General features: G+C 37.0%; 1 protein-coding gene across 15 annotated transcripts in view; it reads left to right on the top strand.

The window, feature by feature from the left end:
- The window catches only part of KDM6A (lysine demethylase 6A), a 150,541-nt gene that overhangs the window by 20,922 nt on the left and 111,250 nt on the right, over nt 1-18,369 (top strand). For all 15 annotated transcript variants that reach the window (XM_053934695.1, XM_053934694.1, XM_053934689.1 and 12 more), the window contains exon 3: nt 12,876-12,984. In XM_053934695.1, coding sequence (XP_053790670.1) covers nt 12,876-12,984 — 109 coding nt within the window. The remainder of the gene's footprint in view (nt 1-12,875; nt 12,985-18,369) is intronic.

Genomic DNA, 18,369 nt, shown 5'->3' with positions numbered 1-18,369 from the left:
TCTATGCCCAGGAATTTTCTGAACTTAAGTTGATGTAGTCTGGAAAAATATAAAGGAAAGAAAAAATCCCACTGTAGGCTAGTCTCTTTCTTTTGCTGCTTTTTCAACAATGTGGGTTCCTGTAAAAACTGTGCTAATCTTCTATTATTGCTGTTTTAGTCCATGTCCTGATCAAGTAAATACTAAGGTTGCTGCACGGGGCTGACAATTGATCTGACTTATTGTCATCTTATTTTAACTTTGCTGGAAGTCTATCCTCTGTTGAGCTCCAGAATCCTTTATGTTTTTTTTATCTGCCTTATGCTGGCAGCATATACTCATCTTGGTTTGTTGATTTATAATCCAGTAATTAATGTACATGAGATTTTTTTTCCCAGTACTTTTAATAAGCCTGTCAGAGAGTTCAGGATCTTACGTGGCTGTATAATGTTTTACTGCTACGTGTCTCCCTGACTGCCTTCCAAAAGCCATTTGATGGGTGTGGTTTGGAGGTGCAATGTCCTTACCTCATTTACAGTTGATAAACCTAAAATAAGACTGTAAATTCAGTCCAAAGGCCAATATCTTATCACGGCAAATTATGGAGGTAATTATAGGATGATAGGCTACCACCAATAAATGTAGTTAATATTACAGCAGTTCTACTTTTATGTTGAATTTTATGCTACTTAGAGACTGTAAAATACATGTGAAAATGGATTTTAGGTAGAGGCTGGCCTCACTCACAAGAAAAACGAAAGTACGTTGAACTGTTGAATGTGAAACAAGTGCAGGAGACTGACCCAGAGTCTCAAATCTCATGCCATTGCTGCACCGGAAGAATAAATTGTGACAAATTTATTTACTCCTGCTGCATGTTGTGCAGTTAGGGCAGAAAGGAGGATGACTTGAGGTTGTGCTCTTTTGTGTCTGCCTGTGTGTGAGAGGGACTGGCATGGCGTGAGGAGCCACGTCCCCACACCTGGGAACGTGTGGAAATAAAATCAGCATGAGCTTCAGACTTTGTTTTGATGTTCCACAAAGACTTGGAGTTTATCAAGTTATCTCACAGCAAAAGACGTTTGGAATATATTTTCAGCATATTGGAGTTTATGGAGTGCTTTCCATGCGTTGGACAGCAGCATTGACAACAGTCAGGAGTTTTTCCCTGTGAGCCACATGCACCTCAGGAGATGCCAGTTCTCCATCTGTGGCCTAGAGACAACATCAATATTCTCTTCCACACGTGCAAGTGTTATTTATGTTTCCAAGCTTAAGCATAAAGGTTACCCACCTCCTGTTGCTTTCACAGGACAGGCCACAGGTGGTCCAGAATGATGAGGTTTGCTTTTTTTGAATGTAAGAATCTGATACTGCAGAAAGCAATGAAAAAAGAGCCTTTTGTACTACAGTTGACACTTTAAAATAAAGGGCTTAAAAAGATTGACATTTGGGACTGACTTGCCTGCTACCCTTCTCCTTTTGTGATTATTTGAAAATGTCTTTAATTTCAATTTGGTACATTTTCAACTGTTCTTAAACTTTCTCACCTTTGTATTTTTTCATCCTCCCCAGACATTCCCTGCAGAGGGATAATGATTTGTTCTCTTAGTGATTGGCATGATTGAAGTGATTATTACATGGAGATGCTTTTTTTGGGTGGGTGATGATGGGAGGCTGTTGTACAGCCTTCTGGAGTAGGGATGAAATGGTAACAGTGGAGAAGGTGCTGTCCTTCAGAGCTTGAGTCAATTGTGATCTGCTCTCCTTCTCTGACATTCCCCTGTGACAAAAGTTTCATCTCTTGTTGTTCCCTTGCCTTCCTTTATTTTGTCTGAGCTTTTATTTGCCTTTCCTCTTGTTGTGCCCAGTGTACTCTTTAGAACTTAAATCAGTGTCTGACTCTGCTGTTCTTGATTCAGAGATTTTTGTGTTGTTCTGCTGTTTTCCTTGTTTCCTCTCTAGGGGAATTGCTTGTTCATGGTGACACAATGTTTTGGCACAGGTATTTCAGTGTATAGTGGAGTGTTTATGTATATTAAGGAAGGTGAATTAAATGTTTGTGCACCTTTCCTCAAATATTTTCTAATAATGATGAATTCAACTCTTCGAGACCAGTACTTGAAAAAATCCAGTCTTCTGTGGAAATTAGCTTTTCCTGCATTGTGAAGAGTTCTTGTTAGCTGTGGTTGACATACTGGTGTATTTTGACAAGTCAGAGATCCATGCTCAAGCCATTGAGTGCTTTGAAGGTGAATTTATCCTGTAAACAAAGATAGATTGCATTAGTGACAGTCAAATGGGAGACAAGGGTGTGTCTTGTTCATCCAAAACCTTAAAAAGGAAGACAGTCAACATTTTAGTGGTAAGGAACTGTCCTTTTAATGGAAACTTCTTAGTGACTTTATGGCTTTGGTTCACAATTTTGGTGCATTTTTTGCAATATCCAGTTAGTTGCATTTTGGAAACTATATTGCCTTTAAAAGTGCTGAGGTTCATTCTAAGGTTTGACTTTAATATGTAATTGAAATTGTTGCCTACCACTGTAAATAATATCAGAATTGATTGTTCATCAAAAGGCTCAAGTCATGACAGCTTTAGCTGAAGAGAGAGCTTAGGAAAACACCTTCTGTCAAGTGAATCCTGTGGAATATGGCATGTTCATCAAAAGAAAACCTTCTCAACAAATGTCTGATGTATAGAATTCAGTTATTTCTAGCATTATTTCATTTTAAATGCGACCATTACAGTAATGCTTTATAAGGGACTCTTCAGAGGTGTTTGGTGTATGAACCACATTCATAAACCAAATCCTGGTTTATGACTAGTGCCAACAGAACTTCCTGATATTCATTGCTGATCCTCACACCTCTTTTGGGGTACTCTGTCCCATTTCAGATTTCTGGTTTTGGATTTCACACCTCAGTGGGTTTATAAAATGCTTTTTAACAGTTTGATTGTTGTTCATAAATTTTTTGAGTTTCCTCCCTGGTTCTGAGAGATGAGCAGTGTTAGTGCTTAGAGATGCTGATTTCATCACTCTGAAGGGTGGTGTGGGTGCAACACAGTGTAAATGCTGGGTTAAAGATTTGGGTTCCATACAGTGGAATCCACATTGTGCAATTTTTTAGTCTACAAATAGACATTTTTAAGAGACAAATGGCCATTAACTATTTTCTGTTGGGGATTGGTACATGTAATTAACAGTGTAAGGTTCGTGAATTATGTGTAAACCTCTAATTAAGAGGAGTGCACAAGGTTGACTTTTAGAAACGAGTATGTTCAGGATGGGTATTGCTTTTCCTAAAGTGTAGTGACTCATTCTAAAGGCAGTTTATTAAAAAACTCCTAAAATTCTATGGTTCAGGGTATGTGGTAGTGAAAGGTAGGCCCAACAGAAAGGGTTATTGTACTTTTTCCAGTTGGGAAAGATTCCTATATAAAAGATTGCCGTATAAAAGATTCCTTGCGGATCCTTCTGTTGGAAGGAACATCACTATCATGATGGAACTGAGAACTCATAATTGAGTCTGTGTTTAAGTACTATGTTTGTAGTGTTCTGCCAAGACAGATGGTGGTGTGCCCAAACACCTCTGTCAGTACCCACCTCTAATATATTGCATTTTTCTTTATCTAGCTGTTTGATTTTAATCACAAAATCCTCCTTTTCTACCCAAGGTCATGCTGTAGTTGTGTGATGGCTGGAACAGAGTTCTCTATCTGTAGGTGGAAGCTTAGTGTTTGTCATTCTGCCTGTGTCCTGCAGAGATTGTCGTGGTCACTTTTGGCTTAAAAGTGAGGTTGACTCTGGAATGTGATACCTTTGGCACTTGTGATAAGTATGGGCAACTCAAATTTAAATCTTCGTTTTAAATAAAGTGAAGCCTTGAATCTTTTCTTTCTAGATTTAAGTCCTTAGATAGTATAGTTTTAATGATAGAGATAGTTTTAATGTGCTGGAGTTTCTTGTGAATTTTTTGTGCATTCCCTCCTATAATAGAATTGGTTTTTGACCTGCTGTACTTACCAGGAACTTCATCCTTTGAAGCTGTCTCTGTTTTCTAGTTCAGCAGTGTCCCTGAAAATACATACAAGAGAGATGGAGAATTGGCATTAAGCTTCATACATAAATGTTTTCCCACTTGGTATTTTTTAATGTCCATCTATATATTGGATGTCAAATTTGATGGGGCTTGGGAAGCATTGTTCAAGAAGGAGATCTTAAATCCAGCTCCAGGGAAATGTTAATGAAAACAGTATGTGGTGACAACCTGCACAGCTGTTCGCCCTGCAGCTGCAGGAGTCTTTGGGATGTGTTGCCTGTGACAATCCACTATCAGGTTTTACTTACTAGAAGACTCTGCTGGCCAGTTCCCAAGCAATGTTTTAGGTGTATTGTCGTTTTAGTTGGTGCTTAGTGCACATTATGATGAAAAGGCATACTAGTAGCTAAAATTTGGACTTGGGCTTTGTAATGCATAAATGTATAATCTGAAATCTTCTGTTACACAGAAGAAATAAGACATTTATTTTTTCCTGGAATAAGGTTCACCAGCTCTGCCTTTCGGAAGTGGTACTGCTCATTAACTGTGGACTGTATCCAGAGGATTATATTCCTCTTATTTCCTCATTGAAATTTCTTTTTGTTCAGATTGTCACACGAAAAGGGGAAAAGGTGAGGCATAAGGCTGAGTGTTTGCTGGCATTAGCACGCAAGGGTTACAGCTCTTGATGGGAATTATTGTGGTGCTTTTCAAAGTGTTTCTGTGCATAAAGTTCTCCTACAAAACATTTTCTATGCAGGCTGGTTTTCATGCACATTTGGTTATGTTCCAGTGTTGCTCATTTTTATATGTGAGCATAATTGTGTAAGCATAGTTAAGCAGCCACAGAGGAGAAAATATGAATGGCTGTGGAAAAAGGAACATGTGATATGTGGATTGTACCTAATATGGGAGATTTCAGTGATGTGATGGAAAATCATTGGGGTGGATCCTTCTGCTGCACTGGCTGTGGTAACTTTAAAGTACCAGCATTGTGAGGCTCCTTGAAATAGTGATATTTCAGTATTTAAAACCAGGTTCAGTCCATTTAGATTTTTTAATCCTTTGTGTCTTAACGTGCTTTTACCAATTCTGTATCTCCTGTGGTGCTGAAAATTCCACGCTTCCCACCCTATTAGCATTAGTTTTTACACTTCCTTTATGAAACAGCTCCTGACCCATTTTCACTTCCATTCTTCTAAAATAAATCGTCTTCTCCTTCTATTTTCAGACTAAGCTACCATCAATATTATTTCTGAGTACCAGGCCACCTCTAGTGCTTGAACCCTTTTGGGACCGAAGTTTAGACTGGGCAGATTTAGCAGAGCAGAGCAATTGGTGGTAGCTTCTAAATATTTTTTAATAGTTGCCTTTATGTATTGCCTTGTATTCAGACAGCACAGAAAAATCCTTCTGTTTAGTCTGAAACTAGGTATTTTCACAAATAATATATTTGTTGTGTCAGTCTTGGTAGACATTGTCTTGTGCATTTGTATGTACATTGTTCTCTATTTAATACCTCTTGTTTTTCAAGTTCTTTATTCTTTGTTTCATTGTCATTCTTATGCTTGGTGCCTGATAGTGTTACATTTCCAAAGATTTGTGTCCAGATCCAGAGATATTTGCATAGATAAGTTATTCTGATCCTTTTTTCCTTAGGTAAGACAGGCAGCTATTAATGCAGATTCTGGCTTTATTTGTGGGTGGGTTTTTATGTTTGGTTGTATTTTTCTGTGTTGATTTTAATTACATTTCCAAAATAATTTACCCAATGAAAACAAAACCAGCTATTTATTTGTTGTATCATATCTTACTTAAAATCTGTATGAGACTCTGCAGATGCCTAGATAAAACTTGTTTAACATATTAAAAAAAGATAAGTATCTATCAGTGTTAGCTGTCTAAATGCTGTGAAGTATGGCGTGCCACACCTAATTTGTGATTGTTCTGTATTGGCATAGGTGAGAATTACTAGAATAAAATGAGATTTAGTGGTCTTAAATTTTAGTGTGTGGTGAACTATTCATGAGCTTGAAAATTGCTAAATTAAGGTGCTGCAATTCTACTTGAAATAGACTTACTGTGGTAAAAAATAGCCAAAAAGATGTTCCTGTAGTCTCAGTTAAAAACAATGTTCCAGTTGGCTATGAAAAATCTACCATCACTTGGAAAAAAAAGAAAGTTAGTTGTGTTTCTTTGTTTGGGTTTTTTGGTAAAGATTACCTGTTTCTTTCTTGCAAGGATTTTGAATTATTAAATTCCATATAAAATTTGCCATAATCTCCTGAGTCACCCGATTATGAAATATTTTCAGGGACAGAATAGACATGATTCTGTTGCTAATAATTTAGAATTTATAGAAATTATGTAGGTGTGTGTGTATGTACACAGACATTGATATTTGTAAATTTATTTGACTGTATTTAAAGGAAATAATGAGAGGATTGCATCCTCCAGGTGGACTCAGAATTAATGCAGTGATTCACCACATAAGCTCCAGTCAACAAATTTTTCATAAAATCCAGTTGGTTATGGACACTGTCAGCTGCAAAGGACTAAGCTTCCTGTATTTTATGTATGTAAACTATTTTTAATATGTAAACTATTGAGTTTGCATCTGTCTGACAGAAAACACGTGTCAAGAATGTCTTGCAAGTGTTCTGTATTCAGGGGAGGCGAGTTGGGTTTTTTACTCTCCACTAAAATGTCACTTTCCTCCATTTAATCATTGATTTGCATGTATTCTGTTTTGTATTCCGTTCTGCAGATCTGTGCTTTTTATGAAGCAATATCCCTCAGTTTTCAGCAATAATTGAGTTCATGTTAATTTTCCCTTGTAAACTTAGCAACCTTGACCTTACTTCTGCTGCTTACAATGTTGTCTCTTATCTACCTTAGACATCATCTGAACAAAAATATTTGTTATATCTTCAGTATTATCTGGAAAGACAAAAGTCTTAGACTACAGTAGTGGTTTTTAAAGAAAATTCATCAAAATTGTGACCATCAGGCTGTGCTTGTAGCTCATGTGTGCAGCTGCTTTTTTTTATTGCCTGCACTGTTTATTCTTGTATCCTGTTTCATGAAGCATTAGTCATAAGAAAATAAATTAGCCAAAATTGATGATAGATTTCTTGAGAAGAAGTTTGAGGAGGATCATTTTCTATTGTTCTATACTAATTGTCTTTGAAATGATAAAGACTTTGATCCTGAGTGTTACTAGCAGACTAGAATAAGCTCACAGCATTCCAATATGCTATAGAAATTTTGCAAGAACAAAGTTACTGAAGAGGCCAGTTCATTTTTTTTCTTCTTGAGACCTGAATGTTTTGGGGTCTGAGCATATTTGTGTCTATCAAGCTGTACTTTCAGCACTCTTACTGTGGCTTTTGAAATAGCATAGTCCATACATTAAATACAAGGAGAGTAAACGTGTGAAATTGAGAGAGAAATTTTATAACAGAATATGAGCATTGCAAAGACAGAGCATATAAAGAAGCTTTGAAAGCTGTAATGGGAATTGCTATTGAATAAGAAAGTAAAGGAAGTTAAGGATATTGTGCCAATATATAATATGAGAACCTTCAGTGGAGGATCTGCTGCATTAATCTAGGTTATCTTCAGTCAAATAAGAACGGTGTGCTTTTCTCTGCAGAAGTAAATGAGATGTTCTTGTAAATCATCTACAGCTCAGAAGGTGATGTGTATCCAGCCAGTCATTGATAGGGGAAAAATAGTTTTAACTTCTGAAGAATTCAGGCTCGTCTTTTTTTTCTTCGCTTAGCTGAAGTGAGCTCTGTTCACACTCCCGTTGCTGCAGAGCAGGAGCTGGAACTTCACCAGGAGGTTCTCTGGGCCGTAGCAAATTGTTGTCATTGTTGTTAGCAATTTGTGTGTATGTGTTTTGGTGAATTGTGGCAAGGAGGAAGGGATGGGAAAAGAAGCCTTTCAGAGCCTCCTCAGTGGTAGTGAGGGAGGGAGAAGGAGCCCAGCACACACACACTTGTGCCTTCCTGCTCTGTAGGTGCCCCTCGGACTGACCAGTGGTAGATGTGTGATTGTCACCTCAGTGGCCAATACTGTCCATGTGGTTTACTTTATTTTCCAGAAGGATAAAATATCAGCTAATTAACATTCTGTTTCTAACCATTACTACAGAGTGTATTTTGTTTGTCAGGAGTCTGCTGATGTCTGCCTCTCCAATTTTCATGTGGGATCTCTGTTCTCATTACCTGCTCACAAAGCCCATCCAGTTGGGTCACTGGAGGCACAAGAGAAAGAAGCAGCAATTGTTCATTTTTGTCACCCTCCCCCAGCTTATCTACATATACGTTAGTGTTTTATGTTGTGGAAGTGAAGGTTTTAGGAACTTCTTGAAGCTTTGAATTTGTGATTTTACACTATATTGTCTGCATTGAAGTGCTGTGTTTTTCTTGAGCAGTTAATTTATTACCCAGTAAAATTCAAATAATTTCTTTCACTGTACGTTACTGCTTGGTTGTTGCCATGTTAACAATTCAGATTGCTGGCTTTTTGCTTCCCTGTAGTTGCCAGGGGTTTTTTTATGTTTTAAGTAAAAATTGCTGATTCAGTGTACTCCTCCATTTTCATATCATTAATATATTAAAGAATTAATAGTTAATATTATGTCATGTTTAGCTGTTTAACCCTGCTTCCTTTCATTTTGGTCAGTCATGCTTGTAGTGATTCAGAAAGGAAAACATCACATTGTCTTCTTCAGAAAAAATCTGAACAAGCTGTATTGATTTTTGTCCTTTTTTTTTAGTACAGATATTTACCATTATCATTGGTTGCAATTGTTTGTATTTTACAGCACAAATCCAAACTACTGTTAAAGTTTTTTTCTCCATATTAATTGAAGTAGAAATAACATGGTCTTTTTATTTATAAAGCAGAGCTGTAATGTGTCAGTGACTTCTGTATCCAATATTTAGAATTCTGGTTTCATCTGTTTGATTTATCAGTTAGATTTGTTTGGGTTGGGTATATCTATTTATTTTGTTATGGTATATTCTTGACTCTAGGGTCTTTCCTTCATGAAATGACATCATATTAATAATGACCAAAACTGGCATTTAGTTTATTGGGATTGGTTTTGTTTGGTTGGTTTTTTTAATGAGTGCGGGGAAGGAATGGTTTTAAAACAGAGAGGAAAAAATAATCCAGTTCCTTCTGCATTGGAATGAAAGTAGGGAACACACAGGGGTCTGATGGTCATTTTAAAGGTGATTCTAGAATTATTTCTTCCTTTTATCTGCTTTCCTTTAGCAGATTTTGCTAGCTTTTTGTGAGTTGGTAAATACACTAAGCCTTTCTCTTCACTGTACTGTATTTAAAGGTGTCCTAAGAATTGACAGTTGAATCTGTGCAATCGGGACGCCCCCAGTCATGAACTATGATGTAATGAGAGGGAATTTGTGTGACAATAGTGTATGACTTCAGTTGAAGGTGGCAAACAACATGAATATTGTTACTTTTTTAGTGTTATATAAGCCAGTTTCTTTTCCTGCAGCCATTCCTGCCTTGGTTTCCTGCTTCTGCTCTGGTTGCCACACTGTGAAGCAGCTGCGGGTGATTATTTTGCCAAGTTCCTAAATTCTTCAGGTTTCCCTTTTATCTTCTTGTAGCCTTGAACAAAGGGAAGGAAGTGTATGAAGTTGTGTAGCAATCTTCCTTTTCATTTCAGGGTCTTTCTCTTTCTTGTTAATTTGTCAATACTGGCAATTCTCAAGGCTGACTCCATTGAATGCACTTAGAGATCTATACAGTGTGGAGAAATAACAATGCTTAAAAACCTCAGGGGTTTTTAACTTCCTTAGATTCTTAGTGTCTCAGGATAATTTAAATGTGTTGCACAAGTAGTGCTATAGGTGGCCTTTGCAGTTAAAGAACCTCTAAAATGTGATCTTTTGATTTTTTCTTCAAAGAAAACATATACAGATAGGTGTAGTTGTGACCTCCCTTTTACATCCATTCATTCAACAGAGACAAATTCTTACCTGTGCGGAAAAATACTTGTTACTTTCTAAAGATCTTTGTGGATGGGTCTGATGGGGGAGAAAGTTTCTTGACCAAAACCAAAGTTGGGTAAATCTTTGCCTGGTGACTCTGCCCTGACTACTGGGAAGAGCAAGAGCCACACGGTGACCAACCTGCTGATCCAGGGGCTGATTTGGTGTTCCCACTGAGGAAGTAATGCTTGCTTTTACTTTCTCTTTCATTTTGTTAGAATGTGCTGGAAGAATTGAAAAGATGCATTTGAAACAGCCTTCCGAAGTTAAGTTTGCATAAATATGAGTATGTTGCTGATTATGTTGCAAACCAGTTAGAGGTCAGCGGAGAGGTTTTGCTTTAATGGTGTAATTGAATTGCTCTTACAGGAACAGATAATTTACAGTTAACTGTGGCTGGAAGGGGAAGTTCTGGTGTCTTAGGCCTTGCCTTGTGCTGGCATCAGTGAGACGGTTTAGCAGTATCTTCAGTTTGGGTTCTAACGTGATGGGAAAATCTGCCTTGTTGAGAATTGCTCTGAGCTGTGTGAAAGGCTTGGGCACGGGTTTTACATCCCTACTACAGACAGTGCTTCACATATGTGTGATACTTCTTTTAAAGAGGATTTACTTAAAAAGGGGCTGTGGGAACATTGAGGGTCCCCAAACACTTAAACGTTAAAGTGCGTGTGATTTATAATTTCCCTGAACATCTGTACAGAAAAATCGTGTTTCATTTGGTCATAAAGCCAAGTTCTCCTTAAACACCTGTAGCCTAATTCAGGAAATGAACTACCCTAGCTTCCTCTCCAATATTTATTGTAGGCTGTTGTGGTGGCAGTTTCTGTATGCTCTTAATTGCAAAAGACAAAATACCAATTTAAGAAAATACCAAAATTTGACTCTTTTATTCAGCAGCTGTAGCAGGTATTGCAGATGATCAGAAAAAGAGCAGCCTATCTACAAATGAATGTATTACAGTAACATTAGGGGCACCATCAAAAATTTTGTTATGGTTTGTACAAATCAAGAGATGAGACCAAAAATTGGAGAGAGGAAGCATAGTGCCAAAACCAAGGTTCTGCACTAAGATATTTGCTGATGTTAAGAGTCAGTACATACAGAAATAGTGATCTTAAGAAAGGTGCTTTAGACTTGTGTGCTTTGCTTCTGATTTTAGGGATGATATTCTTTAGATGGGGAATTGACTGACTGCAAGAGGTGTTCATAGTGATGGGAATGAAATTAAAGGAGTAGTAGCTTTGATCCTTGGTGAAAAGAATTGCAGTCCTTCCACTGCAGTTTGCTAATACAAATCTAAATTTTGCAAAGCTTGCAAATACAAATCTAAATTTGGTATCTTCAGAACATGGCCAAATAGCTCCAGTTTGAAGTACATACTTTATGTAAACTTATATTTAATGTTTTATTAAATCCTTTTAATACCACACGTACACCCAAAGCTCTGTAGCAGCATAGCTTTGTTTTGATTCATTGGAACTTTGCCTCTGAAAACAGACATAAAATAAGGCTTTTCTGGACTTGGAAGTAGGTGAAAGTATGTGATGCACCTCAGTCTTGGGATACAAATTGTGACCCACTCAAAACAGATTAGATCAGTAACTGGGTTCTCTAGAGATGTATTTTAATTTCCTCTTTTTTTTTTTTTTTTGGCATTTCTTATTTTGATGATTAGTAAAAGTGTACTCAAAGTAAATTATAAACATGGGCAAGGCTACTGATTTAAATATTCAGCTTGATTCCCCCCCCCCCCCCCCTTTTTGAATATTGAGTTTTAATAAAATCTCTTAAAGCTCCTTATTTCACAGAATCACAGAATATGCTGAGTTGGAAGGGCCCTATGGTCTTTGATTACTGTCATGTCAGAAAATCAAGGAGTTCATAATTGCAACCAAATTTGAAACATACACCAGAATTAGGTGAAAGTCATAGATTACCCAGCTGGAATTAGAATTTGCTGGAAGTCTGTCTGGCTTTTGAGAACTGTGCAAGGATCTTCCCTCCCATATAAATTTGTTCAACTGCTTCAATTCAATGGCCAGAAATTTGGGAAAGTGATTTTATTTATTTATTTACTCATTCCCAAAGTGTAAACAGGGTCAGGAGGTAAATAGAGTCATGAGGTAAGGATGTAATAGGTTAAAGATCATGGCAATTCTGGTGAATAGAAGACGTCAGTTCAGATGTTAAAAATGCATATTCATAGCACAGGACATTCTTTGCTTCTGTGTGTGTCACTTAAAATCCTCTGAGGCAAGTTTTCTCAAACTGGTATTAATTTCTAATTGGATTTACATATCTGACTTTAGCTTTTCTGAGCCTACAGTAGGAGGAAGTAAATTATTTCATGACATGCGAGATGTGAAAAGAATCGGATCTTGGGAAACATATGAAGATACATAAATTGCATAAGGAAACATGTTGAGGTAGTTTGTTCTTTGGTTCAGCAAAAATGAGTGAAATAACTGTTAAAAATAATTTTGTGTTTCATTAAACTTTGTGTTTCATTAATTTTAAAATTAAAAATTGTCATGTAAGTTAAAGGTTTGTTTTGTGTTGGGGAAATCAAATGTTCACAGAAGAACCAGAGAAAATTTCTGTTGTTCATTTGTTGTCAATTTGCATTAGAATCAGCGAGCTTCCACATCTGTTCTGTCTTTAATATTACATTTCTTCTTTGAAAAGTGATGCTGACTCTGTAAGTGAGAGTGTTTGTAGACCTCGTTTTTCAAGCTAATAAAAAACTTTTATTTCTCAGAGAATGTATTATTTGATTTAGTAAAATACAGAATTCTGAAAACCTTGTATTTCTTTTTCCCAGGCTGTTCGCTGCTATGAATCGCTAATTTTGAAAGCTGAAGGAAAGGTCGAGTCTGATTTCTTTTGTCAGTTAGGTCACTTCAACCTCTTATTGGAAGATTATCCAAAAGGTAAGAATTTTTAGTTCTTCTGATAAATGTCTTTGGAGAGTTGTTCTTCAGTGTAGTTGACACAACAGAATGAAAAACATTGGGCTAAGTCACTGTTTTCTTGGTTTGTACTGTATTTCAGAGCCCATAAAAGAATTAAGACTGGTGATATCTTCACAAAACAACTTTATTCTTACTTCTCATTCTTTTTTTATTTTAATGAAAAACAAAAACCCAAGCAAAACACTCCTGGTTCAGGTATGAATATGAAGTTGGCTGGCAGGCCCAGTGTTGGTGGCTGCCTGCCTTTCGGTGATTGTGGAGTGTGGCTGAGAGCTGGGTAGAACAGGTCAGAATATTTACTTATTTTTCCATAGGATGTAATTTTTCATTGTCATTGCTTTTTAATTTTAACATGAATTCAGATCTGTTTGTGTAGGGCAACAAACAACACCCCCACTCTGAAAATGTGTCCTCCCACCCCCACTATGCTTTTTTCCAAACACAAAAGATGCTGGTTTACAATTTCCTTGGGATGCAGAAACAGGGAGATGAGTTATAACTGAGAATAGTTCAGAAGCACTGCTTGGTGACTCAGGCTGGCTGTGGGCTGTTTGATAGCAGTGTGTCCACTGCTTCTCTGTCTGACATTAAACAGAGTGAGTTTGGCTTCCTGGGACTTGAATTTCTAAAGTGACAAACATGTAGATTTGATGCTGCTCAGGAGGAATTTGCAGGTATCTGTATTCAGTGTGTAAATTCAGAAGGGTTTGTGTGATGGAGGCATCTGTCTTATACCTCATCCCATCCAATGAGAAGGATATAAGCACTGATGTTTCCAAATCCAGAGGCCTGGGAAAAGCTGCAGGGAACATGGCAGTATGCTGTCTATAAAATTTAGTGAAGAATAGTCTGATCCTGTGTTTTTGTTTTAAGAAAATTTTGCCACCCCCTCTGCAAAAAAATGTACACAATTCTTTCTCATTAGCCTAAGTTAGGGGTGAGTGCAGTGTGACCTTCTGGACATATTTTACTTCACAAAAACAGCCCAGGGTTATGGACTGACCTGTATTAACTCTGCTTTTCAGTTGATAACAGTTAAGAGTGACAGGACCAGGTGTTGCTGTAAATCAGAGGCAGGGTTTACTGATGGCATCTGTTTTGTACTCTGTGTATGGTTTTAAAATTAAGTATAAAAATCCAGTTGATGGTTGGAAATATCAGTTCTCCAGAACTGTAAAAGAGCATTAGCCCAACAATGTGAGAAGAAACATCAAGCCATTAAAAATCTGAATTAAAGTACTTAATACTTTCTTTGATGCCTATTTCAAGTCACATCTCAGTTGTAGAAAAAGCTTCAAGAAGACTGAAAACCTTGTTAGTTATGGAGTATTAAGAAATGTATCTGTATTTTCAAAGTGCAGTAGTAGTTGAAAATACTGGAGGAATTTTAATTGATGTAAAAAGGGAAGTTAAAGGGTTTTTTTATTAAGTGAGGGACATATGTTCCTGTTCACTACAGTTTTTGAACTCTAGTACCAAAGACTGTAAAACTATTACCCTCAATGCAGAAAGTCATAGGTGTTCTATAACTAATTTGCTACTGCTGTTTGAAAGAAATAGAATGTTTGTTTTCCATTTATAAAGTAAAAATAAATTTCATTACATGATACAAATTTTGTAACCTTATCATACATTTGAATTGCATTATAGTTAAATTTTATATGATTTAGAACAGAAAAGCGAGTTCAGAATGTTTTGATGTCACTAATGTATATTTTACCCAGATAATAAGTCCTGAAGTTCCAGAAGTGTAAAATGTTGAAGGAGTGTGGTCTTCAGAACTATAAATCTGTGTAGTCTGAATTTAGTCAAAGTTATGGATAAGTCAGTGTATTTAATAAATTGGATGTAATTAATAAAATACCACAAGCTAGCAGCATGTATAATGCTCTACAGTTTTTTTTCCCTTAAAAGCTTGTGACTTAATTAAATATCTTCAATAAATGCATGCACCTTTGTATATAATGTATGAAGTGTTTTTTATAAGGCAGAAGTGATAGTGTTCTTTGTTTAAAAATGCTTGCTATGAAGTTTGTGCAGAGCAGAACAAATTGTGAGCTGGCTGTAGAAATGGGATCAGTGGTCAAGATGAAGCAGTGCTGGGATGACAGAGATCTTGGTTTCATGTTGGTAGTTTCTTCTCTTTAGATCTGTCTCATTTTTTCACAAACACACTGGCAGTGAAGGATCATGCATTTTGTTGCATGTTTTTAGTGTTTTGATGTAGCTAATACCTTCTTCTGAATGTACTGAGACTCTAGGTCATTTCTTTGTAAGAATTAGAACTTACAAACTGGAAGAGGGATCTTGAGAAAAATTCATGGCTGGTTGCATAATTGAAACTCACATTACTGGTGCTAATCTTGCCCTTGCTGCATGTGCTCAGGGGGTATCAGTGAGGGGCAGGCTACCTTTGAATGTGCAGTCAGCTGATGTTTGATATTGAAGTCTATTTAACTTTATTATTTTTAATGAAAGCTGTTAAATATTGTAAATTCCCTCGAAGTGCAGTGTGTTTTTTGTGACTTCTAGCCACTGAATACCAAAATCAATACGCTTTTATTTTTCTTTCTTAAAAAGAAGTACTTGTCTCCAAGAAAAGTTTTGAGTTCACATCAGAAATTACTGGATGAGTTTCTTTCTTCTCAGTATGATACCTGAGCTTAGACTAGAGTGTCAGTGCAACTGCTAACCTTTGAAAGATCTGAAGCTGCTCTGCAGGTTGCAGTTTTCCAAATTGCAGTAAGTTTGAATTGTTGTTGATAGCTAAATGTTTTCTCTGCAGCTGTGGAATGGAGTTGCTGTGATACCAGCACTCGGCTGCTGTTAGGAGAAGGTCCTACACAAGGGATCAGCCTTTTTGCAGATTTTCAATCCAGTGAGACACTGACTTGTATTCAGACACTTATCACCAAGATTGCAGATGAATTGGTTTCAGCTTTGCTTGCATGGTCAGAGTGGTTTCTGTGCTTACCTTTCCTTGTATTGATCGTGACTGATCAGAATTTGGCTTTGGGATTTCCTAAAATGGGAACATTGACTCCTCCTGATAAAAACTATTTCATTTCCTCAATAGAATTTTCTTAACTCTAATCTGATTCTTCCTCCTTTCTTTTTTGACAAGGCAGCTATTCCCCAGCTGTTGGATTGTTTTGGAGGTTCCCAAACCTTTTGTTGCCTGGGCATGCCCTGAGTGGCACCCTCGTGTCTGCGGGTTGCTTTCTTTGTGCTGGCACAGCTGAGCCTGCAGCTGTGTGGGGAACTGATCCAACTGAAAAATAACCCCTCACAAAAATGCTGTGCAGTTGCCCCAGAATGTGAAACCTCAGCCTTGGGGTTTTGCTGGAGGAGGTGGATGGGTTGTCATGGAGGCCTTTGGGTGCTGGGAGGACTCCTGGTGTGAACCTCTCAACTGTTTGCTACTGCATTCCTCAGGACAGGTGGGTTTTTTATCAAATTATTGTGCTCTGGTCTTGAAAGAAAGGCATGTTCCACTGATAGTTAAGAGTTTATTTTTCATTTCATGGCTGGTTTCCATAAGCAGTAAGGAGTGAAGATAGTGATGTTTTAAGCTTTGGGTTCTAGCTGACTTGAGTTCTGACTGACTGCTGTTTAATGAGCTCGTGGAGTGACATCATCTGTGTTTTCCTTAGGGATCTTTTTTTTTGCAGAAGGGTCACATGCATTGACCGTGTTCAGTCTGTGACTTGCAGGACAGCTCACAGTGGCACAAATGGAGATGTGCTTTAATCATTTGCCTCTTTGAATTGCTGTTCTCTAAGCAAAATTCCTGGAAGTAGAAAATGCAGTTAATGAATGAATGACTTGAGAAAAACATTAATTTATTTGTGCCACAGTCATGAAAACACAATAAATACTGTACTGAAATAATTCTTATCGTTGTACTCAAATAGTAGCCTAATTTTTAAATGTTCTTTGTCAGAACAGTTTTAGCAGTATTTATTTTGATTATAGATGGTGATTGCTTTGTCAAAAATAACATTTTAATTTGTTTATAAGATAGTGCTCGTTAGTTAAGGGGCATTTTTTTAGTAATTGTTAATCTAAAATTTAAACTGGTACTAAAAAACCCACCCCAGATTGTTAATTGAGCAGCTCTTTTATTACAATGCAACCTAAACCCAAAATTTAAACGCTTTGTGATTGTTCTGTTGTAAAGTTGTTTGGCTGTGAGAAACTCCCATATTCAACATTGTATATGTGTTCCTTTGTACTTACAATTCCAGCTCCGTAGGGAATTTCTCTGTGGTGGTTAAGGTCTTTCAGGAATTTGAAAGGAACTATTGTTATTGGGAAGCATTTTCATGTGCTGTGCTCCAAGCTGCAGGGTAGTAGTAGTAATTTTATAAAATATAAGGGAAAACTTCTCAGCATGGACAGGATTGTGCTGATTCCTGCTGGGCTGTCTTGTCTTACTGATGAGTCCTGAAGAACTAGAATGAATTAAATAGCTTGAATGAGTCAAGGAAGAGATGACTGTTTCAAGAAAGTGTGATATTTATGTTTAAGGGGTTTTATTTTGTTGCTTGTAACTAACTGGTGGAATTTAAGTTGCTTCTACTTAGAGCTGTTTACCAGAGTCCTGAAGATGAGAGAAATTTTGGGTGGTTTAATTTCAGATGGTTTAAACCATTATGTGATGTTTCGGTAGAAAAAAGGAAGCTTAGAACATTAAAATGTTCTTTATAAATTGTGTGTATGTGGAGCAGAGGTTAGCAGTCGACAGTTTTATTATAAAACATACCAGGGCCGTGTTTTTGACCGGTTGTCTGAAAATTTTCACTTTGGACAATATTGTCTTCTAAATAAACACTTAATTGTTAAAATACCTTTTTGTGTACCACACTCTTGGGAGGATTTTTGAGCTTGATGAGAATCCATTGGGTTTCTTCACTGGTTCTCAGTATTTTAAGACTTTCACAGAATTCAAGATCTAAAGAATTTCTGTAACTGTAAACTTCTTGTCAAACCCTTGTATATCTTTCACATTTAATACTTGATGGGACAGTAGGCTTCACAGCACTTTGCTGCTGCATTGCATTTCCAGATGAGGATGTGGAGCTGTTAATAAAATTTCTTAGAGGACTATTTGATGATTTTTCTGTCTTAAATCTATGCTTGGATTGCTTTTGTGTGTCAGCCTTCATTCTGTGTTAAAAGGAAGACATGCTTTAGGCTTCTTTGATTGACTCTTTGGTACTTTCAGTACAAATCTCTGGAGGAAACAGAGAGCAGCATCTGCCTGAGGCCTTAAAACAAAAGACCTGAGTGGCATTTTGCTGCTCTCACTTCCACATTTTTTTGGCTTACTACAGAATCATA

Source organism: Vidua chalybeata, chromosome 2 (assembly GCF_026979565.1).
Source record: "Vidua chalybeata isolate OUT-0048 chromosome 2, bVidCha1 merged haplotype, whole genome shotgun sequence".
NCBI lineage: Eukaryota > Metazoa > Chordata > Aves > Passeriformes > Viduidae > Vidua > Vidua chalybeata.
This window is presented reverse-complemented; position numbering and strand designations above follow the sequence as displayed.